Below are 22,862 nucleotides of genomic sequence, written 5' to 3' on the forward strand. Positions count from 1 at the left end.
AGTAGTATCTGTACAACCTTCTCGTGACCACCGTGCGATGCTGTTTGCAGGGCATTGCCATAGAACCCTCCTTGAGCATTGATCTCCACCCCTCTATCGAGTAGTATCCGTACAATCTTCTCGTGACCACCGTGCGATGCTGCTTGCAGGGCATTGCCATATCCCCCTCCTTGAGCATTGATCTCAGCCCCTCTGTCGAGTAGCATCTGCATCACCTTCTCGTGACCAAATTGGCTTGCCCAAATTAACGCTATGGGACCATCATTGTCGGATTCGTTGATGTCGTGATACTTGTTCGACTGTAGCATTAATTCAAGTGCCTCTTCATGTCCTAGACATGCCACTAGGCAAACGGAGTTCATCCGTGGCTGATCAATATATGGCATAGTCGCCCTCCAAAAGATCGTAAACCATAGATCGCATAGACCACTATTAGTATCATAAAGGGGCCAAATCCTATTCAAAAGCGAATCGTTCTTGTGCAGGTGTGCATCTCGCAGGTGACGAGGCCAGTGCTCTGCTGAATAGGCCACAAGGCATTCGACGTAATTTTCTTTGTCTAGAATGTCGTCTATTCTCTTGTGTCTTCCTAATTTCTCGATTAGGAATTGTATGTTCGGCCTAATGTCCTCAAAGCACAAAAATTCGACCAAGATTCGAGTCATGTCTTTCTCAATCCCGCACGGATCAAGACAGTGTTTCCATGCAGACACAGTAGCAGTGGAGCCACTACTACAGATCAAAAACTCCTTGGCTGTTTGGTGAATAAGATATATTCTGCCGTGATTAATAAAGACGAAGAGTCCACACCAATGTCGAATGTTGCTTTCAAGCCGAATGGGGTCGAGCTGCACCTGGTCTAGCGACTGAGTCTGCCTTGCCGTGGCTATTCCTAGAGTGATGGCCATCTCCTGGACGGTTAGCGGGCGACGTGCTCCTACCACAATCTGCAAGATCTTTTTCACATTGCCTGTCTGCTCCTCAGGCACCCGCCTCAAAATCTTCTCGTACGCGTCTTCCACAGTCGAGGGGAGTGATTCAATGGATGCTTCCTCAGGTCGGAAGCTGTATCGATAAGTCTCGTAGATGCTCTCAATTGCCAAATAGAGCCATAAGTACGTTCGATGCTCCATCTTAAGCAGTTTTTCCTCCAGTTGGTCCTTTGTTTGACGATTCAATTTTAAGTCCTTTGCTAGTTTTCCCACTCTCATTCGGATGACTAGGTTAATCTCCTGGTGGATCTGGTCATTTTCCTCTTCACCCCGTAATCGAATGGTAGGTAGATCTCCTAGAGTATTCTGGAATTCAATTTCAATGTCGTCATATGGTCGACTGGTGACTAGAAATTTCAATCGACCTCGTCGTGCAGTTGACGGAGAGGACGATATCTGGGAATGGAACTTGGCCAACATGTTGATCAGCCAGTACCGGTCAGAATGTCGACATTCGTCTAAAGCATCGAGAACGCACGTCACATCGTGAGCCTCGAAATCCGTGGCTGCAGCGAGCAACATGCGCCAGAGTTCCGGCACTTCTTTTGATAATTTGTCTCCGTTTCTCTCCCACGCCGAAACCGCATGTCGAATCAGCTGGGGCTGATGGGTGAACAATTGATGGAGAAGGGCACAAAGAGCCGGCGCTAAGCTATCCTGCTCCTCATTATCTTTGAAGAAGAAAAAGCATACCGTATGCCCTTCAGTATTTTGAAGTTCATTGTCCACCAGCGATTTGGTAAGGACTGACTTTCCGCAGCCCGGGTCAGCTGAAATCCAGAGGAGATCATCGTGGACATTTGTACACCATTGAAGATAATGAGGATGAGACAGGACCCACTGACAGGTGCCGTCTACTCGGTCAGGATTGACATTCTTGAAGTGTTCGTACGTGCTTGTTTTGAATGCTTGATGGCAAAGTCGATGTTTGTCGTCTTGGTAACGTGTCTCTGTTTTCAAATGTTGCTGTCTGGTCTCGTTCAAAATTTCCTTGTTCACCTGCAGCTGATCCGCTAAAATACCTTGAAAAGAAGAAAATTGCATGTTAGTATAACATTGCGGCCTCAAGGAAATGATTCACTCACTCGTACTACTTACCCACAACTTCCTGAATACGCCTCTCACCGGTGGTCTGCTGCGGCGTTACATGCCGCAGGAGGCTTTTGGCATATGCAGCTGCCGTGACGGCCGCGTACCTCTGCCACGCATCGTTTTTGTGAGAGTCGGCGTAATCACAGATGCCTCGCACAACAACGCATGGGAAATTATCCATCAAACCTGCCGCTTCCATTTCCACGCAAAGCGCATTGAACTTCTGGCCCAGTTGGTCCCGGACTCGAGCATCTTTGACCACTTGATTCCCCGAAGCGATAGTTCCGTAGTGAGCCACCGGGTTCTCGTGATTGCGAGACGGCCTGAGAACTCTACCATTCTCACACCTCTCACAACGTAACAAAGGGCAGAACCATAGCAACAACAGCCAGAGGAACCACCACCAATGAGATGGGTCGCATTGAGAGCAATGCAGATGGTCCATGTTGATACCTGGAGAGGAGTAGCCCTCGTCCTTTAGAGAGGGATATTTCTGGTCCATTTCCGCGAGATACTTTAACACCGGGCTGTTTTGAATGCCGGATTTGGACTGAAGAGAGGACAGTGCTGTCAAAAGTAGAGTCGGAGGACGGTTGAGAGAGCCTTTCCGTTCAAATCCACCTTGCCCCAGATTCTTGCCCAAGTCGTACTGAACGACTCCGCCGAAGGTTTTGTCTGGCTGGCTCACCACCACATCACCGAGCCGGATGTCACGACCATTCTGTAGGTTCGGGATTCCCCCTCCAATTCCCACCAGCAGGCCAAAGCGCAGACCAGTAAACGTCCTCAACATGTCTTTGGCGACGGTAGCGGCGGCGTTAGTCCCATAGATACCGGCTGGTAAGCATGCAATGACCACGTTATGTTGACTCATCCGGCCCAGGACGTAACTGTTATTGTCATGCACATCTTTGCTTTTGATCGGCTCATCCTCCTCATCCAGCATGGCTATCGCCGCAGTCATCTCGTGAGGTAGGGCGCAGACCACCCCGACATGGTATTCATCGACTGGTAAAGACCGTCTAATAGACATTGGTGACGATTAATCGCTGTTATCGATGGCAAGGAGAGAATAAGAGGTGGTAGTTCGTCTCGGAGCAGAGGAAGAGGAGACGCAGCTGAGGGCGGGTAGCGAGGGCCGAATTTCGACCATCAGGTCGAAGCGAGACCATGGAGCGTGAAAGGATGGGCCTCTACTATACTGGAGGGCTGAGCAACTGCGAAGACGAGCGCGCAATCATTAGACCACACCAATATGGAAGGGGAGAGATTTTGAAAGTAGTGGAAACCGGCAGGATGTTGGGCGGCTGCGACGTGGCATTCAAGCTAGAATATAATGTGCTCCAAGGCCGATGTGATAGCGACATATTTGGCTGCGGCCGAGCCGAAAGGTCGCAGGCGCTTGGATAGCTGTCAACGCATCAATTCCGTACAAATGTGAGGCTGAAAGCATTACCTGGGTCCTTGCGCGTCATCACGTGCTCGGATTTCGAGGAGCAAGAGGCAGTCAGCCACGTGGCTGTGGCTGATGCTTGCCCTGTGGCCATCATGCTACTAGTCATTTACACGTGACTATAGTATTTGCCAGGCAGAATAGACGGCAGCACAGACATAAGTAGGCGTCGTTATCGTTACGATATGCTAGTAGCAGGCTACACCAAGTATGGGTAGGGCTTGCCACATGAGATGACAACTATCAATGATAGTTGTTTCTTCTCCCCCATGAAACGTAGATGGAAAATCTATCCAAAATACATCCGACTCCATAAGTAGTCGGAAATGAACACAAAAGGGTGAAAACCATTTAAGCTTCCTCCCTGACTCGTGGCAGAATTCCTCTTCCAGGCACGCTCTGCTCACTCTGCTCCGTCATAGATCTTTTTTCCATGGATCGACTCTTAGTGAAGCTTCTCGCCAAGGTGAAGAAGCCCTGCTTCAAACCCAGCGCGGTACGCTGGTGTCTCCTGGCTTTCATACCCTCTGTCTCTTCCTCCTTGAACCAGCCAGTCGCACGCTTGATGTACTTCCACGCCTCCATGCCCGACACAAAGACAAAGACACAGACGATAGCCGGTGCCCATTCCCAGCTGATTCCTCTGTGTTTGAAGACGCTCGTATTCAAGCCAGGAATATAGACGGCAGGAAACACGGACACGGCCCCAATAACCACGGACCAGAACAGGAATTGGTTCTCCCAGATATCGGCGAAGAAAGGGAATGCGCGAGTGTCGTGTGGGTTGATTTTGAACATGCTGCGGCGCATCGCTTTGAATTCCCATGCCGAGATCAGGATGAGCCAGGTGAGTTCGGCGAAGACGGCGGCACGAGCGCGGAAGACAACGTCGCAGCTGTCGCTGTAGTGGCGGTTGCAGTCCACGCCGAGGCCGTCGCGGCCGGGTCCGTAGACGATAAATACGAAGGTCATGAGGCAGCAGGTTCCTTGGATCGTGCCGTACACGAGCATATCAGTGATGAGTTCCCATGTGAAGACGCCCTTCTTGTTATCGTGTGGGGGGCGTTCCATCACGTCGGGGGAGGCTTTTTCTCGACCGAGTCCAAAGGCCGGGAATGACGAGGTGAGCATGTTGATCCAGAGGATTTGGAGTGGGGAGAGAGGGAAGACGGAGAAACCGGACTCGTCTTGGAAGCCTAGACCGCAGATCAAGAGGATGACTTCGCCGACGTTGGACGTGAGGAGGTGCAAGACGAAGCGCTGAATGTTGTCGAACATACGTCGTCCCTCTTCAACAGCGTTGACGATGCTGGCGAAGTTATCGTCGGTCAAGACGATATCGGAGGCTGATTTGGCAACGTCACTTCCGTTCAGACCCATGGCAATTCCCACGTCGGCCAGTTTCAAAGAGGGGGAGTCGTTGACGCCATCGCCGGTCATGGCGGCGAATTTGCGGCGACGGTGAAGGGCTTCGATCATCCGGACTTTGGTCTCGGGAGCACATCGGGCGACGACGAGGGGGAGTGTGGGTAGAGCGTCGATTTCCGCGTCAGTCATTTTGTCGAATTCAGCGGCTGTCTTTACGATAGCGGCAGCCACGTCGGGGGCCAGGGTCCCCATGTTCTTCGGAATGATGCCCACCTCTTTCGCAATGGCGGTGGCGGTTGAAGGATGATCACCAGTCAACATGGACACCGTGATACCTGCGGTGGTACAAGCTTGAACGGCCCCTTTGGTCTCGAGTCGAGGAGGATCATAAAGACCAGCAAGGCCTAAGAGGCAAAGATCTTTCTCGACCTCGGCACGGTCGATATCCGAGTGTTCTGCAATATCCATTTGGGTGAATTTTCGAGCGATGGCCAGGACACGGAGACCCTGTTCGGCCAGGAAGGTCATTTGTTCGAGAATACTTTCCTTGAGCTCGGGCGTCATCTCTTGCTCATATTGACCGACACCAGCGGACGTGCAGAGATCAATGATACGTTCGACGGCACCCTTGGTGAAGATGATGGAACGGTCCTCGGCGGGTTGGGTATACACAACGGACATACGCTTGATGGAACTGTCAAATGGGAATTCCATCTTCTGGGACCATCCCTTTTGTTCTTCGAGAGTCTTCTTGCCATAATGGAACCGGTGGGCGAATACTTGGAGAGCAATTTCGGTCGGATCACCAGCGGTCTTCCATTTCTCTTGGCCATCTTCCGTCACCTTGCGAATGATGGCTAAGTTGCACAGGGCAGCGGATTCGAGAAATGCCTGGAGCTCGGGCGTGGCTTCGGGATTCTCTTTGATGACGCTCTTCTCCTCTGACGCCACCTTTTCGGTGTCCTTACGAAGCTTTTCCGCTGGCACATCGAAAGCGACGCCGGCCACACTTCGCTTGCGATCCAGCTCTTCTTGTCTGGCGAGCTTCTCTGCCTCCACTTCCTTTCGAGATCGGGGAGCTTTGCCAAAGGTGATGGTTCCTTCGGTGGGGTCGGACGCGTTGTTCGAGTTTTCGACACTGTAGATACCCACTCCGGGAATCCATGCCTTTCGAGTGACCATCTTTCCTTGTGTGAGTGTTCCCGTCTTATCCGAGCAGATGTTTGTGACACCTCCAAGCGCTTCAAGAGCACTAAGTTGTCGGACGACGACCATTCGCTTTCGCATTTGGGTCATTCCCACCACCATGGTGATGGTCAGAACGGCAATCAAAGATTCGGGGATGATGGCAATTCCGGTCGAGATGGCATAAATGGCAACTTCATTGGTGACATTGAATCGATTGACACCAAAGACAATCATGGCCAGGAGAATCGCGCAACCAAAGAGGACGTAGGCCAATTTGCTGAGTTTGATCTGGAGAGGTGTGCCCTCTGTGAGACCAAGGAATTTGAGAATTCCATCCCAAACACGGAGCACACCTCCTTTGACGGGCTGCATTGGACCATACTTCTTTCTCGACATTGATCGATTGGGCTTGCGTATCTTTCTCTGCATCGTCGCGGCAATCCCTCCAATCGCGGTGGACATGCCGGTGTAGACGACGACACCACGACCACGGCCTTTGGTGACGGTGCACGACGAGTAGGCGATGTTTAGTCGATCTCCCAGTCCAAGGTCTTCTTTGACTGTACCGTGCCTCGCCTCGAATTCGACTTCTTTGGCCACGGGAAGGGCTTCTCCCGTCAAGATTGCTTCGTCACATTCCAAGTTCATGACTTCGAATAATCTCAAGTCGGCCGGGACGGTGTCACCAGTTTTGATGGAAACAACATCGCCCGGCACGACTTCGCCAGATGGAATAGTCATCTCGTTGCCGTCACGAACAACGGCGGCGGAGGGTGATGAAAGCGATCGAAGAGCGTCCATTTTCTTCTCCGCCTGGAATTCCTGATAAAATCCGATCAGGACATTCAGAACAATAACTGCCGTGATGACGGCTCCTTCGACGAAGTCTTCCACACCATAAGACAGTGCCATGGCGAGCACCAGGACCTGTCCGAGTTAGTGGCGAGCGGGGATTCATCAAATGGCGTCCGATCCGAGAAACGTTACCAATATCATAGCATTCGAGATCTGTTTTCCCAAAATGGTATACCAGGACACTCCTCCATCGCCCTCTAGTCTGTTAGGGCCATATTTCTCTTGGTATTGTTGCACTTGAATACTGGTCAAGCCGGAATCGACGTTGGTCTCAAGCTGGCGAATGATCTCATCCGCTGAAAGTAAGAACGGATGCTTTCCGTAGTTTTGCGCGGCTCTTCCACCTTTCTTACCCATTGTGGGCCCGTACCGGGATAGGGAGAAGATATGGGTTCAATGTTGAGATTGCGTAGATTTGCTTGGTGGCAAAAAAGGGTTGTGTATGAAATGGTCAAATGTTCAAGATTGGCTTGATTTCACGAGAGGTTGGTGGCACCTGGGAGACGGGATCTATGATTTGTTTTATGGCCTGAGGCAGACTCCGATTGGAACACACAGACTCGCCATCCCACGAAGGCCCAAGACTTCCGCCATGTATAATCCTTGAAGCCAAGAGATATCAGGCATCGACAGAGGATCACGACCTACCTTGGCATGGGATAGTGAGATGCTGAAGGGGTGGGCGGCTACGTGACCAGGGTCCGAAGACGGAGCGGAGGCGGCCAAGGCCGGAAATGCATTGCGATTCAAGAACATTCCAAGAAGCAAAACAGCGACAGATGAACGGCGTCTGGTTGAATTCGGGAGAAGAGCACACGAGAAGGCGCCCAAGAAACGCCGAGGCTGCCCCGAAAGCGAATGCCAAGGACAGTGTCTGTCTTGGCATCCTTGGCTCTCCGCTTCGCTTGCAACGGCAAGTCTCTCCAGACCTGTCAACTCTCGCCCGCTTTCCGCCCACAAGTTTCGCCACCAGATTTGACTTTGTTCGGAGTGTCGGTCCTGATGATGCGATAATCCCCCAGAGATGCGCCTCCTCATCCCGGGCACACGAGTGTGACCTGGACTGCACCTCAACCTCTGACGATCTTTTCGCCGACCAAGCTCTACAAGCCTTTTGCAAAAGATGGTTGCAGTCCTCATTGGGCCCCGGCTGAGGTCGACCTTGAATGTCGTGAATAAATACTCGGTCAATACCTGGAGGCCGATCGGGAGACCGACATTGTCTGTGACAGGGGCTGGAGGATCGGCTGCACAAGGCAGACATCATTCGACTGCTTCCTCTGTGTCTACGTCTGAGGTCTCACATTTCTCCCGGTTGGCTTCATCGTGGTGGGATCCACATGGACCATCGAGGTTATTGCACCTCATGAATCCCCTCCGCCATGACTTCATTCAGTCGTGCATAAATTCGTCCGCTCTCACCACTCCTCAGTCCTTCTCGTTCCTCGATATTGGCTGCGGCGGAGGTATTTTCGCCTCCTCCGCCGCTCGCCTTCCCACAACATCAGCCGTGACCGCTATTGACCCTACTGAACTGGTGATTAAAGTTGCCAAATCCCATCAACGTTCCGATCCTGCAATCTTGCCTCCGAGACTGCGGTATCTCAACTGTGCGATCGAAGACCTCCCTGTCCCCTCCGTGGAAGAAGACCAAGTCGACATCTTGACCCTCTTCGAAGTTCTCGAACACATTGACTCTCCCTCATCTTTCCTCGAACTGGCTATTCCACACGTCAAGCCCGGCGGATGGATCATTGGCTCGACAATCGCCCGCTCGCCCGTGGCATATCTGACCACAAAACTCATAGCGGAGGCGCCTTTGATCGGTGTTGTTCCAGCAGGAACACATGATTGGAACAAATACATCAACCCGTCCGAACTACGCCAGTACTTCGAATCACGAGCCCCGGGGACCTGGGGCGACTTTCAGACACAAGGCGTGACCTATGTTCCTGCGCTTGGCTGGCAGAGCGTGGATAAAAGCGAGGACTTTGGCAATTATTTCTTTGGGATTCAAAAACTTGATTAGATGCACCAAGTAACGGGCACCGGGCTGCCTGTGGAAACATGATCGCCAAATGGGTCCCAAGGAGACCACTGGGGTCAATCTGTCTAGACACTTTCTATCCAGCGATTTTCCTCGACGCCTGATGCATGTTGTGCCGTCATTATTATTAATCTTCACCAGGCGACCCTTCACGAGCATCTGTACAAAGCTACTGTACTTTACCATACCTCAAGCATTGTATTCCCACGGCTAAGCGGCGTTCGACGGTCATGTAACCAGATTCAACGAGACTACGGAAAATACAAGTTATAGACGACGATACCTAGAGCAGCGAAAGATACCTAATTTGGTGAAACATGTGGAAACAAAAATTATGGTAAAGGGGGGTATCATAAATTTGCATTCATCAACTTCAGGATATATGCCATACAACACAATTCCTCGAAGGGAACAGAGTCCAACTCGAACAGAACATGGTTTCTCGATCGTTTGTGGCCAGATAACCAAGTTCGCCTCCTCATTCCAGCTTCATGTGACGATTTTCTTCGACTTCTTCCCTCTCTTCTTCCTGCTTACACTCTCCTTTGCCTTGCCCTCACTCTCGCCATCATCGTTGTGCTGGCCATCCGCCTCGGCCTCGCTGTCTTCCGTCTCCACTGTCACAGATGTCGACGCAGACGGGACAAGTAATCCCTCACCGAGCAATCTGGCCCTGCACTCGCCGAGGATCTTTTGGGCCTTTTCATCGTCCCAGTTCTTTCCCCGCAAGCTCTGGCCGAAGATATCGGTATAGAGGAGATAAGACTCGTCCGTCTTCCCGACCGACGCAGAAGAAGGTGCTGAGCTCCCAGGGTATGCCACCGGAGGCGGTATTGATGGTGAACTGCCTCTGCAAGGCTGATCATTTACCGTCTTCCGCCTTCTTCGTAATGGGATCTTCTTCGCGGCTGGCCCAGCTTCAATCACCGCTCCTTCAAGGTCTTCCTGTTCAAGCTCTCCTTTCTCAACCATCTCCTGTAACTTCTTCTGTGCTGAGATCTGCATCATGGCATCGTGATGTTCTTCTCTCAATCCTTCCATCAAGAACTCCTTGGTCGCGTTCTCTTCTTCAAGCCGCTGAATCGTGTTGTTTAACTCCTTCAATTGCGTCTCTTCCAGGAACTTGACCCTCTCCATGAGACTGGAAGTCAAGGTCCTCTCTTCCTGGTATTTCAAGTTGAAGCTCCGAGCCATTTCCTCAAATTTCGCACTTCGTTTCTCGAGTCGCGCTTTCTCCTTTTCCAGTTCAGGAACCTGACCTTTGGCCACGAAATCATGTTCATTCTCCAGAATGTGCAGTTTTTCTGTGGCGACGCGACACTCCTCCATTGCTCTCTCAGCCTTCTTCGCAGCTTCGGCAGCTTTGTCAACTGCTCTCTCAACCACTTCTTCGAAATAGACTCTCTGACTTTCAAGCTGACTCGTCAGGAGGTGCGTATATTCCAGAGCAATATTTTCCATTTTTGCCACCTCAATATCTTCTTGACCCTCGAGGGCAGTTGGTTCCCGTCTTCTACCCGGTAATTCCACCAACTTTTCACCTGGTTTGGCGGCATCTTGAATGATTCGGTGCACGTACCCATCTCCAACATAGTCCCAAACTCTCTTACTTTCCAGATCCATGCTGAATGTGTGCCCACTCTCCTCGAAATGCGCGTAGGCATGCTTGCCTTCATATCTTCCACAACCAACTTTGCCGCATATGAGACACTGCCAAAGACTTGTATCCACATGACAAACCTCACATTCCAACGGCCCATCGTACACTTCGTATTCACCGGCGTTCTTGCTCTTGTACTTGTACGAACCGAGGCGGGATGAGAAGTCATCGTGAGTGTACCGACATACAGGACAGCCACCGCCTGACCACTTTTCCAGACAGGTACAGTGAAAGACATGTTGACAAGGGATGGTCAGCAGTCCGGTGGTTTCGTCCATCCGCTCCAGGCAGACGGGACAGGTGGGAAGTTCGACCAGGGACGGCGTTCGAGGAGCAAGAGGTCGTGAGGTTGTTGATGCGGGTATGAAGGGATCGTTTGACATACGAGGATAACTTGTCGTTGGGGAACTCAGGCCGCTGTTCTGTTCCGTAGCTGGAGTTTGAATCAATTCGACCGATTTCAAGAAAACAACGTGACATGTTTCAGGCTATTGAAAACGTTAGGATCGTATGGGGGAAGTTTCATCTGGAGGATCACTCACCTCCATGCTGTTAAAAACTTTCCCATTCCATTCGTATTGCCATTCTCTTGCCTTTTTGCCACGTTTAAACTTCATCAAGACCATGTATCGGTTGGCTCTGGAGGTGCGGACCATTCTGAAGTGGCTCACTTCGTCCCTTGTGTCCTGACCGACGAAAGACAGGAAATCTGAAGGAGTCATATAGGACGGTACGGCCAATATGCACAGGGTAGTACATTCTTCGTCTTTGGGAGGAGGATGTGGTTTGCCCGGTGGAGGGTTGCGCAGCCCATCACTCCACAAGTCGCTGGTTTTGTAGACAGAGTCCTTGTATAGTCCTGAAGTCTCTTCAGAGTCTCGGTAAAGATGCACAATTCCCCACCCTTCTGCGCTGTCGTGGCCCTCCAAAGGCTCGTATCGACCCTTCATGTGATGCCCTGATATTGCGCTGCCAATTCCTTTTCCGATGATATTCTCTTTCGAGCTTGGCGACTCCACTCCTCCAGAATGGGACGACATGTCCGTACCTTCAAGGAGAATGTTGTCTAATCGGTGATCTTTGGAATCCGAGTGAGGAATTTCAGGACTGGAAAGATTGTGATCCGGGGGGGGTTGCTGGCGGCCTCGGCTCGGGGAAGGGTGGTTTTTCAGGTCAAAATGATGATCTCGAGATCGCCTTCTCGCAGAATGATTCGTGAAGGGTTTCAAGGCTCCGAAGAACTGTGTCAAATTCGGTGGTGGGGAATGTTCTGTTTGGTTGGTGGCGGTTGGATCTGTGAATAGTTCAATAGCAACGTGAAAGAAATAGTCGGGCATATCGTAAAGACACGGGTTTCGAATAAAGCTGTCGATTTCAAGAGAACTTGAAAAAGGAAAGATGAACAAGGCGAAAAAGCCTAGTCATGAATGGTTTGGTCACGGGCTTTTGAGTGGCAAAAGGTACGATCACGCGAATTACGACTCTTCTTGATAACAAAACGTGACAGAATTGAGTGAGAAAGATCGTAATTTCGTTTGATTCTACTTCTCTAAGGCATTGCTTGGCATTCGTCGCCAACGCAGCCAATATGAATGTCATGAATTCCAAGCAACCGAACGGTCATAAACGTGTCAAACCCCGATGCAATCCACGAAGTAAAGCCGCTCTTTTGCTTACTGACCACCACGAAGTCTCAACACCAAATGCAGAGTGCTCTCCTTCTGAATATTGTAGTCAGAAAGAGTGCGTCCATCTTCCAATTGCTTGCCTGCAAAGATCAATCGCTGTTGATCCGGTGGAATACCCTCTTTATCCTGGATCTTTGACTTGACGTTGTCAATAGTGTCCGAAGATTCAACTTCCAACGTAATAGTCTTTCCGGTCAAGGTCTTGACAAAGATCTGCATGCCACCTCGCAATCGGAGGACGAGATGGAGAGTCGACTCCTTCTGGATGTTATAGTCGCTGAGAGTTCGACCGTCTTCTAATTGTTTTCCAGCGAAGATCAATCGTTGTTGGTCCGGCGGAATTCCTTCCTTGTCTTGAATCTTCGATTTTACATTGTCGATCGTGTCTGATGATTCCACTTCCAGTGTGATGGTCTTGCCAGTCAAGGTCTTGACAAAGATTTGCATACCACCACGGAGACGAAGGACCAGGTGAAGAGTCGATTCTTTTTGGATGTTGTAGTCACTGAGAGTGCGGCCGTCTTCGAGTTGCTTGCCGGCAAAAATGAGACGTTGTTGGTCGGGAGGAATACCTTCCTTGTCCTGGATCTTGGACTTCACATTGTCGATGGTATCGCTGGACTCGACCTCAAGAGTGATGGTCTTGCCGGTAAGAGTCTTGACGAAGATTTGCATACCACCACGGAGGCGAAGGACCAAATGCAAGGTAGATTCTTTCTGAATGTTGTAATCACTCAAGGTGCGGCCATCCTCGAGCTGTTTGCCGGCGAAAATGAGACGTTGTTGATCAGGAGGAATGCCTTCCTTGTCCTGAATCTTGGACTTTACATTGTCGATGGTATCGCTGGACTCGACCTCGAGGGTGATGGTCTTGCCGGTCACTGCCAAAAGATGTTAACATCAGGTTCAATTGGTAAAAGGGGGCCAGGAGATAAGCGCCCGCGGTCACTTACAGGTCTTGACGAAGATTTGCATGATTGCGAATGGAATGAAGTTTGGTAGTGAGATGAGATGATCAGGAGAGATTGACGAAGGATCTCAAGATTCAAAAAGTGGGAAGTGGTATGATGAGAAGGAGGGAAGGGTTGGTAAACGGAGTGAGGGGAGCGGTTTAAGTAGGAAGTTTGGCAAATAAATGCAGGTGGCAATGCGCTGGGCGGCGGCGGCCGAGACTTGCCTGATTGGGACTAGTACCATGTGGTGCCTGATAGTCGGAGAATCTTGTCGAAGGCTCTGGGTGGGAGTGTGACAATCCCCAGGTCACTACTGTCACAGCAAGGAATATTCTGATGCAGGGCAGAAATGGGGACACATCGCCTCGAGAAATTTCACCGTCAAACAGGCACTGTGTCAACTTGCCGCTCCAGCTATTCCAGTCCACGTGAGCCATTGCCGGTCTTTCTCCTTCCCCGCGTCTTTTCCGTCCTCGTCACTAGAACCCTCAATCTCTGACCCTTCGCCTGCGATTTGCGAGGCCGGCCTTGAAGACATTCACAAATCCCTGAATCAGCCACTTGCAGTGATGGCGGCATCGTATCCCAGGACTTCCCTCCGCCCCCACAAAACCAGCCCAATGACGTGACTGGCGTCGCCTCTAACAAGGTATGACTCAGCAATTGTCACGTCACATTTGCCTCTGTTGTCAGTGGCTTGGTCGCTAGCTGCTCCCCAGCTTTTCCCTTTTCGTTCTCAAATTCAACCAGATTACAGACACTCACCGAAACAGACCCTGCAATTGCTTATAGCATCGTCTAGCTCTTGATTTCCCCAGACTTTCAACTCACTTGTTGCAATTATCTATCCTAGAGCCTATTGGAAGTGGTCAGCATCCATCTGTCACGCCACCTCAAACTTCCATATTGTTCGAACTTCCAACCAAAGAACCCGCTTGGCTACCTCCTCAATTTCGACAGTTTGCCTTTGCTACTGCTTGCATGTCCCCTATCCCGAACATTGGCCACCATTCTGTTTGTCTGCTTGTCCTGAAAGACCGAGATGAACGTACCTGCATCTTTGCCTGATATCTTTTCTTCTCGAATCTTGCACCGCTTGCACAGAGAATCTTCCTGAACTGATCCATATTTCTTTCGGGTTGGACATTGCTTCTGGGTAAGTCCGCTTGCTGACGGGCATGTATGATAGACTCGTGGTGCATCAGCCCAGTGGTTACAAGGTCGATGATATACGTCTTCGACGTAGCACATGGTGGACTTGAAATTGGTTCGAAACTCCGGCACCCTGAGTGTCAATGCACGACGTGATCTCGTCCATGGTCAAGAGATGTGAGCATTCCAACTGATGCAAAGTACATGAAATACTGCTCTGAATTCCCCAGAGCATCTCCCATGGCAGTGACGCGCTCTTCGACCTACCTTGAAAGGGCTCTTTGTTGGAAACCCCAGCCATCTTTGTCAAATTTTTCCAAAGAGCATTCGATCTTTGTCCACGATCGATGGACTCTTGTCTCATGTGGTCAGGGAACGAATTGGAGTCGTGGCAGGCAGGACTGTTACTGGACCAATACAGGGTGGAGTAACTTTCGACAAATAAGATACAAAAATCGATGTCCTGGAGAGTTTTTTAGCCTGTCCTGGCAAATTTTGAAGTCATGCTAATCGAACAGGTCGGGAGAATGGCCAGAATGCGACGGACCATTTGGTATATAAATGAACCACGACCGAAAGACAGTTAAGTGCCTCCACCTTGTCGGAAAGCGCATTTGGGAATGGCCATTATGAGCGATCGGCGTGCATGCTGCAGGGTCAAATTTTCACTCAATCTCTGCCTTCTGATGGGGAAAAAAATAATCCGATTATGGGAGAGAAGGGCTCTTTCTCAGGGAACAATCGAGGCCTCCACGGAGGATCAGTGTCACCAGTCATGGAGAACATTGTGAACGGCAGGAATTGACATGATCGTGTATGGTTGCCAACATCCGTCTTTGAAGACCTCCTTCCTCCAGCGCCATTGAAAGCACCATACAAATCTATCAAAGAAAAGAGGGAGTGGTACATATCCACACTTTTCCATTGGACATTCAAAAGGAAAGTCGAGTCACCAGAGCTTGGACCACATCGAGTCACGAATACTTTCGTACAACATTCCTGACCATTTTGGCCTTCGACGACGAGTTTCTGGGGCACCCAACAAATGTTGTTGATTTCCTTCATCTGGAATCCGTTGGCTTCACGTCTTCCATCCCTTGGACTGAACCTACCGGTTTCTCAATTATAGTCACGACTTGAACAAGATCGACCATGTCTCTGGGAAACTCTCCTGATTGTCTATTTCGACCAGAAGATGAAGTCCTCAAGATGTTATTTCCCACATCTATCGAAGAGAGCAATTCGCTCGACGACGTTTTCAACGAAGATATGTACAGGCTCGACGGCAGCGACGAGGAGAATAAAGAGCAGTTCGAAGAGCTTTTCGGCAGTGATACCGTCCCCAAGGATCAGTTCCACTTGCCTTCGCTCGATGCATCCGCGAAAAACAGCCATTCACCACCACAACCCTGGCGGCAGGGCGTGTGGTGCTTGAAGCAAAGACAGCAGTCTGCTGGGCTTGCCGTGGAAAAGACGCGCAAACCAGAAACAAAGCTTATCGAACCCATCCAAACAATGAATACCGTCAACCATCAAATTCAGACCACACCAATTCCAGTGTCACCACTCGAGTTCACCTCATTCAGCCGAACAAAGCGATTTGCGACGCCATCGACCACCGGTGGATTTCCGGAAATGAGGACGTCTGTCATGGCTCGAAATCAAAGAATCGGTATTCCTGCGTCGGGGTGTCAAGATGACAATGTGGATACGGACTACTCCTCCGCCATTGACCCTCTGCTCCTCAATTCGCATGGACAGGGACATCAAGACACCATGCTGAATTACAGCCAAGATTCACTCTTGTCGCAACATCAGCAGAGCGCCCATGGGCAAGCAACCGTGCCCTCTCCTCCTAGCGGAAATCCGCCATCTTCAAGCAGCTCGAACCATTCGCGGGATGTAAGAACTCATACTTCCGATACCAACAGGGACATACATTCCCAAGCCCTGTATTCACTGCCCACGATGAACCGTCATCCTCCTCTTCCAACATTGGCACCAGAAGAAACATATCCTGCCTTAGCCGCGCCCACTCCACAACGAATGCCGCACCAAATACTGCATCAGCCAATGGATCCTAGATTGTCGAGGTTGGGGATTCGATATCCCGAATCGGAGCAGATGAGTCAGGCAGTCTTGTTCGAACCTCAGACATATCTTCGGCGAGGCGCCACTATAGCAGTGCCATATCCGTCGACGACCGTCGCGGCGCCCGGTGGCATGAGTCCATATCCACCGCTTCCACCGCCACCGTCGCACGTCTTTTCAGAGAGCTCTCCATTTATCACACCACCAAAGCAACGTCGATCGCCATTTCGATCACCCTCGTTCTCCAAATCACCCACAAATATCAGTGCTCGTCGTCATGCTCAGCGGTCGCCCACAAGGACCGTGACCGATTACAGCCACAGCGGACGAAAGTCAATCCATAAATCAGGACCGATCAGGGACAGCGGAGTACAAGAACCTCTTCCAGTGCCTAGAACTAGGTCGGCTTCCAGGCCTCCACGCACGCCCAAGACTCCCAAAACGCCAACCGGCGGTGGACCAGTGATGGATTTTGTGAATTTCACACCCAAGGACTCTGCAAAATTGCTAAGTGACGTCGCGCCGAGCGGAAGTTCGAAGACGAGAGCTCGGAGAGAGATGGAGGCGCGGGAGAAACGAAAGAAATTGAGTGAAGCGGCATTGAAGGCGGTAAAAGTTGCGGGTGGAGATGTTGCGGCCTTTGAGAAGGCGATATTCACATAGTTGGAAGCATTGTGAAGTGTCAGTCTCCTCCTAATTGTATTCAGGAGGAAGGAGTATTTTTTGCTAGCAGCGTCGGCCCTTACTAGGGTTCTTTGCGTCTACGGTATATTTCATTTTTGACAGAAAGAGGTAGGGATCCACAATATCGAGTGGATGAAATCTGTCTGCCCTTCCAAGTTTTATTCAACCGAACATTTGAAACCCCACCCGTGCAACCTGTGGCTACTCCGCTTTGTCCCATGTCTCACCGCAGATGAGGTCCTGTGTATCCTCAATTTTGATGTGTGATATAGCTAAGGTGTCGAGGTATCTGAGTGCCAGTTTTCCATTGTTTACCTTTAAAGGCAGTCGCCACAGCAAGTCGGACCAGGTTGAAATTGGAAGTCGAACTTGATGGCGGCGCTCTTGCCGCATCTTGAATGATCAGTTTTAAAGTGACGTGCTTCGATTCTGCGATGACGACGGCGGAGACCAACGCGAAGGAAAGGGAAAGATTCATCGGGCACCTCGTGCTCCGCGAGTCGTTATTCATGGACAGGTATTCCGATACTCCCTAATTATTTTTATTCCCTGATTCTTACTGGTTGCAGAACAAGTCAGGCAAAACATGTTCCAGCACTTAGCGAATTCTGGGGCAGTTCAGGGCCCATCAACGACTCCACCTGCGACAATGGATCCCAGGAAGCGGATGACTTTCTGCAACTGATCGTCCACGGACGACCCTGACGGCGCCGATTCCAACCTACCAGAGGAAGCTTTTCGTTTCAGCCGCAGCCCAACCAGTCAGGCTTGTTGACAAAACATTCAAACAGGGGCACTAGGTCCCATTGGTCTCCCCGGCTATCTTGGAACATCTTGTCCGAGGCTGAACGAATATAAAAATGAAAACGCTCCGCCCCCATTCAAAATTCCATTAACTGTGCAGACGATATCTTGACCATTCTCCCATCTTTTTCTCTCTGTCTGTCATCACCACGATTTGCCATGGACAGTGTCAAGGATGCTCTCAAAAAGGCCGCTTCCTTTCGACTCTCTCCAAGAGCCAAAGAACATGCCATGAAAGACACGACATTCGTTGATGTAAGTCTTGATCTCATTCCCAGCTGCCCACCTCACAATCCACCGAACCTCGAGATTAATGACTTGTCTCTTGCAATATAGGGCCTGCGAGGAATCGCTGCCGTCCTGGTGGTTTCGTCACATATTGTTCTTTGTTATGCTCGAGAGCTGATCCCGCCATGCTGCGCTCCAAACAGTGAGACTCCGTATTTGTTCCAGAGACCCATCTTCCGCCTGGTCGCCAGCGGTCACTCATGGGTTGCCGTCTTTTTCATCCTGATGGGCTTCGTCAATGCGTTGAAACCTATTCAACTGGCCAGGGCCGGCCAGATTGAGAAGGCTCTAACCAAACTGGCTTCGTCGTCCTTCAGTCGGATATTCCGCCTGGTACTTCCCGCAACGGCTGCCACGATCATTAGTTGGTTCATCTGCAACATCGACCTGTACCGGATCTCCAGTTCGAGCGATGCATTTTGGTTAAAGAGCAATACTCCCGGTGCCAGTCCTAGCTGGACCCAAGCCCTTCGGGACCTCCTTGCCGGCCTGAAAGCTACCTGGGTTTTTGGAGACGAGAATCCGTATGATCAACCACAATGGGCCCTAGTCTATCTTCTTCAGGGCAGCGTCATGATCATCAGCGCTTTAACCCTTGTCATATCCATGATACCGCTCTGGCGGACCGTGACACTATTCATTCTAGCATTCTGGTCTCTGAATTGGAGCTGGACGATCGGTGACCGTAAGTCAATTCAATCAGACTCATACGCCCACGAACTGTACACTGATTCCAACTAGCTTGGACTGGCCTCTGTTGCTTTTTGGGCGTTGCTCTGGGCGAACTCAGTCTCTCAGACTTCCCCAATGCTGTCGCCAGTGTCTCGCCATACTTATCCCCTCCAATTATCCTGATCTCCCTCGTCATGATGTCCTATCCAAGCTCCTTCTCCGACCGCGCTTCATGGTCCAAGTGGTTTCATGAGTTTGGCATCCGTTTCCTCCCTGTCGACTACACCGCCTCCTTAGACCGCATGTACGGTTCTCTAGGCGGACTGTTGCTCATGGTGGGCATCCTCATCTCTCCCCACGCTCGCTGGGCCCTTAGTTCTCGACCACTTATCTGGCTTGGAAAAGTTAGTTTTGCAATCTACCTGCTGCACGGGATGATTGTACGCACTATCTTTGCATGGATCCTACACTTTGGCCATCCTAAGGAACTTATTCCAGAGTCCACCCAAAACGGAGCCGAATATCATGTTGAGCGATATCCCGTTCCCGGATTTTCCCAGCGTGCGTTCGCGACGATTATTCTGGCGCTCTGTGTCGGTGCAGCCAGCCATGAATGGACCATGAAAATGGAGCCGCTGTTTGCCAAAATCACCACTAAGCTGGAGGGTCTTGTAACAGGGAAATTTTACATCGAACTCAAGTCCAAAGAGAGTACGATTCTTCCATTGCGAAAGGATTGAACATGGATGGCTAGGAAAATCCCGCCCCAAACGGCCAGAGGATACAGAATTTTTACGCATCACAGGCCGAGAGCGTCCATGTTATAGCATTCAAATTTTTTCATGGCCAACAGGCCCCTTGGGATGCGATGTGCATGGAAAAGCTGAAAAAGGATCCCCTGACATGTGAATGGGGCATTCAAAGTCTCCCAATTCTGGTCAATCTAGTCCATTTGGCATGACCGAACCTCCACAACGAACGGCGGGCGATTGGGGGAGCCAAGCTATGGTGAGACAAATGCGCCTCAACAGGATTGAGTTGCATTAAGTGGGGCGACTTTCATCCGATCATGCCCGAAGGAGCTACGGGACTCAGCCGGATGCTCGATGGCTAGCACTATTCAAACCCGGCAATGCCGCAGGATTCATACAGAATGGGGAACAACTAGATATAACTAAAGTCACCCGTAGATGGTATGGTGAACGAAGGAGCCCGAATTAGACCGTGCGAGCTTACACCGACGTACGCCTCGCTGAATGATGAATGTCGGACCCGTAGTTAAAGACGAGCATGACCTTAGCTTGGATAACACTGACAGCTTCCGTGATGTTCTCAGGTGAAGACTTGAACTGCTGAGGCAATCTGAACTGGAGGAGATTGGACGATAGAATTTCCCTGGACTTCATCAGAATCTGACTTGCAAAAAAATTGGAATAGGGTCAATATTGGGGAGTCTCCAATACCGACAACGTGGCCTGTCATTCGGGGAATTACAAGTCCAAAATGTAAGAGTGACATGTTTGCAAAGCTGTGACCTAATGTTTTGCAACGGACTATAAATTATGGTTCGAGCAATGAAAGTGTTATTCCAGCTGCCGAGAGCTATAGCCAACAGAGAGTTAGTCTTTGTACCTTCAAGATCTTTGTCTTCTAGCAAACATATATTAGCGTGTCGACCCTTCAATTCCAGTCGATATGGCTAGTGGTCCAGCACCAATGGAGACGGCGTATGCCAACCCAAGGGGATAAAGGTTCGTCGTCGCAACCTTTGCCATACCGTAACTATTCTAACCCTCAAAGCACGAACACCCGGGGTATCACAAAGTTCACGGATTGCAAAGGCATCGGCGATTGGGAAGAGGTCAATATCTCAAAACGAAGACCGAACGGGCATATATGCGCCAATTTTCATCGTGGTCGGCGACCTACCACGGTTTGCGAGGAATCTCTCGAATTCTCAACAGATCCAGAAACGGGCCGTCAAGGTGAACTCGTCGCAACAAAGACGTAGAAGCCTACGCCTCCAAACCGCCAATCATATCCAGACACGCCCAAGTCCGCCCAGCAGGTGAGGATGTCAAAACGACCTTGAGAAGAAGACGGAATTCCACCGTCCCACGCGTCTCCAAAATGAGCACGAACATCGGTAACCCCGATCAGCGAGGCTCGGGTTGAGTACTGGACGAACAACGGAACCTGGCCGACAGAAGGACAGGAGAAGACAATGGATCGGTTTCGAGACATCGTTAATCACGCGCTCGCAAGAAAACGATCGGGCTCCCTTAGCCGCAAACGCTCAAACACCAGCAGCCAACAACCACGGGATCAGAAGAGTTCCCCGTATAGACATCCACTGTTTGAAGATCAATTGAAGGAGTGTGGCAGCTTTATGGACGATTACGAAGGAGGCATTACTGCGCAAAGCGAAGAGCTTTGCCAAACGCTCCTGAAAGCACCACAGCCATCACCTGAACATACCCTTTTCTCCGACAACAATCTGTTCAAGAAGACGTGCAAAATAACGAGGGGCGAGGACGGGACCAAGGTGGTCCGCGATATTGCACCGTTCATTGTTCCTTTCAGCTAAGATACTGGCCGACAAGGGAGCCAGCCATCTAGAAATTCTCCGAGAGAATACCAACGTATGCTGGGTCCACGCCATCCCTTTTATTAAACCTCCGGATTCTCGCCCTGCTCCTCGTTCGCAGCCAGACTTTGGCCTTGAATTAAAGAGAGATGTATTCAATCGAGAACAACTTCAAAGGCTGCAACCTTATATTGGCGATCCAGTGCTGATTCCTCCTTAATTACAGCCACGTATAATATGTTCTTCCATTGCTCACCAGCGAAGTCAAATGCGAAGCAACTGGGACTTGACATTGCTGATCGACGGAATGCTCACAGTCAATCCGTCATATTACGTGACCTGACCCCACTCTTCCGCCTTGCAGGCTGGGAGGATGAGCTGCATCAGGAAATCAATGGCTTTTGTCCAGAACGTCTACGATTTGTGGCTTCAAAAGAATCTGCTCTGTCATCGACTCGTTACCCGCTAAATTTGAATTTCGACGTCTCCAATCAGTCCGAACCTCGATTTCGAGATCAGAAAATGGCTTCACCACGCTCAGGACCATCCCAGTGACTGGAAGAACACAGCTTAGCCGATGAAGGAGTGATCCCGAACAGCCAGCCAAGCGTCCAGCAAATCACACCAGACATAACGATCCAGTCCGAATCCAGCAACCCCAAGAGAAGAAATAATGGATTGCATCTCACCCTCAACGCCAGGTCCGGCTTCATCTCTCGCGACAGGCCCATCCGGTCACTCGATACACAGTGGTACCAGGTCCTTCGCCTTCATGCCAAATCCGCAGCAACTGCAAACACCGCGTGGCGGCACGATTTGCCATTTATGGGCACAGGGCGGTGTTGCTGAATCTACAGTTTCCTTCTTTCCATTTCTCCGGATTTGCTGTGATTTTCATCCCTTCTTTTGTCCACAATTGACCAAGTGAAAGGACTGGGACTGTCGACCTCGAGCTGGCTATGGATGACCGATGATGCCGGAGAAGTCTTGCCCTTTGCGATTGACATAAAGCCTGACGTTTTGGAGTCCTGCCTCGGTGGGGCAGTGAGCAGTACAACCGTACACCAATTGGCCGGTTTTCAAGTGAGGATCTATCGGCGAGTTGAGGAAAGCAAGCGCCGATCCAGATGGGGACCGTACCACCCACCCTCCAGGTCCCGGAGATGGAGTTTGTACCCCGAGCATACTAGCTCCCTAGGTAACCCCATGTTGCCTAGGTAGTAGTGCAGACGAAGCTTTGTTCCGTTGACACTTTATAGAATCCCTTCCACGTGGCCTTCGCTTGCCC

General features: G+C 50.6%; 7 protein-coding genes across 7 annotated transcripts in view; 3 read left to right on the top strand and 4 right to left on the bottom strand.

Annotated features, from left to right (window-relative positions):
* Z518_09331 (uncharacterized protein) overlaps positions 1 to 3,117 on the bottom strand; it is a gene marked incomplete at both ends in the record, with an annotated part of 3,719 nt that extends 602 nt beyond the window's left edge. Inside the window, 2 exons of the mRNA XM_013413287.1 lie at positions 18 to 2,014; positions 2,091 to 3,117. Coding sequence (XP_013268741.1) covers positions 18 to 2,014; positions 2,091 to 3,117 — 3,024 coding nt within the window. The remainder of the gene's footprint in view (positions 1 to 17; positions 2,015 to 2,090) is intronic.
* A 771-nt stretch (positions 3,118 to 3,888) lies between these two features.
* Positions 3,889 to 7,305, bottom strand: Z518_09332 (potassium/sodium efflux P-type ATPase, fungal-type; the record flags this gene model as incomplete). Its single annotated transcript, XM_013413288.1, has 2 exons — positions 3,889 to 7,020; positions 7,081 to 7,305. The coding sequence occupies 2 exons, from the start codon at positions 7,303 to 7,305 to the stop codon at positions 3,889 to 3,891; spliced, it is 3,357 nt and encodes a 1,118-aa protein (XP_013268742.1).
* Positions 7,306 to 8,071: 766 nt separating this feature from the next.
* Z518_09333 (3-demethylubiquinone-9 3-O-methyltransferase) lies at positions 8,072 to 8,977 on the top strand (the record flags this gene model as incomplete). Its single annotated transcript, XM_013413289.1, has 1 exon — positions 8,072 to 8,977. One exon carries the CDS (start codon positions 8,072 to 8,074, stop codon positions 8,975 to 8,977), a length of 906 nt encoding a protein of 301 aa, XP_013268743.1.
* A 507-nt stretch (positions 8,978 to 9,484) lies between these two features.
* Z518_09334 (uncharacterized protein) lies at positions 9,485 to 11,992 on the bottom strand (the record flags this gene model as incomplete). The annotated part of the gene is made up of 2 exons (XM_013413290.1): positions 9,485 to 11,143; positions 11,198 to 11,992. 2 exons carry the CDS (start codon positions 11,990 to 11,992, stop codon positions 9,485 to 9,487), a joined length of 2,454 nt encoding a protein of 817 aa, XP_013268744.1.
* Positions 11,993 to 12,328: 336 nt separating this feature from the next.
* On the bottom strand, positions 12,329 to 13,318 carry Z518_09335 (polyubiquitin; the record flags this gene model as incomplete). The annotated part of the gene is made up of 2 exons (XM_013413291.1): positions 12,329 to 13,224; positions 13,297 to 13,318. 2 exons carry the CDS (start codon positions 13,316 to 13,318, stop codon positions 12,329 to 12,331), a joined length of 918 nt encoding a protein of 305 aa, XP_013268745.1.
* Positions 13,319 to 15,600: 2,282 nt separating this feature from the next.
* Positions 15,601 to 17,202, top strand: Z518_09336 (uncharacterized protein; the record flags this gene model as incomplete). The annotated part of the gene is made up of 1 exon (XM_013413292.1): positions 15,601 to 17,202. One exon carries the CDS (start codon positions 15,601 to 15,603, stop codon positions 17,200 to 17,202), a length of 1,602 nt encoding a protein of 533 aa, XP_013268746.1.
* A 984-nt stretch (positions 17,203 to 18,186) lies between these two features.
* On the top strand, positions 18,187 to 22,129 carry Z518_09337 (uncharacterized protein; the record flags this gene model as incomplete). The annotated part of the gene is made up of 7 exons (XM_013413293.1): positions 18,187 to 18,282; positions 18,364 to 19,000; positions 19,057 to 19,698; positions 20,788 to 21,055; positions 21,148 to 21,535; positions 21,591 to 21,687; positions 21,801 to 22,129. 7 exons carry the CDS (start codon positions 18,187 to 18,189, stop codon positions 22,127 to 22,129), a joined length of 2,457 nt encoding a protein of 818 aa, XP_013268747.1.
* Positions 22,130 to 22,862: the final 733 nt, after the last annotated feature.

This window comes from Rhinocladiella mackenziei (assembly GCF_000835555.1).
Source record: "Rhinocladiella mackenziei CBS 650.93 unplaced genomic scaffold supercont1.7, whole genome shotgun sequence".
Classification (NCBI taxonomy): Eukaryota; Fungi; Ascomycota; class Eurotiomycetes; order Chaetothyriales; family Herpotrichiellaceae; genus Rhinocladiella; species Rhinocladiella mackenziei.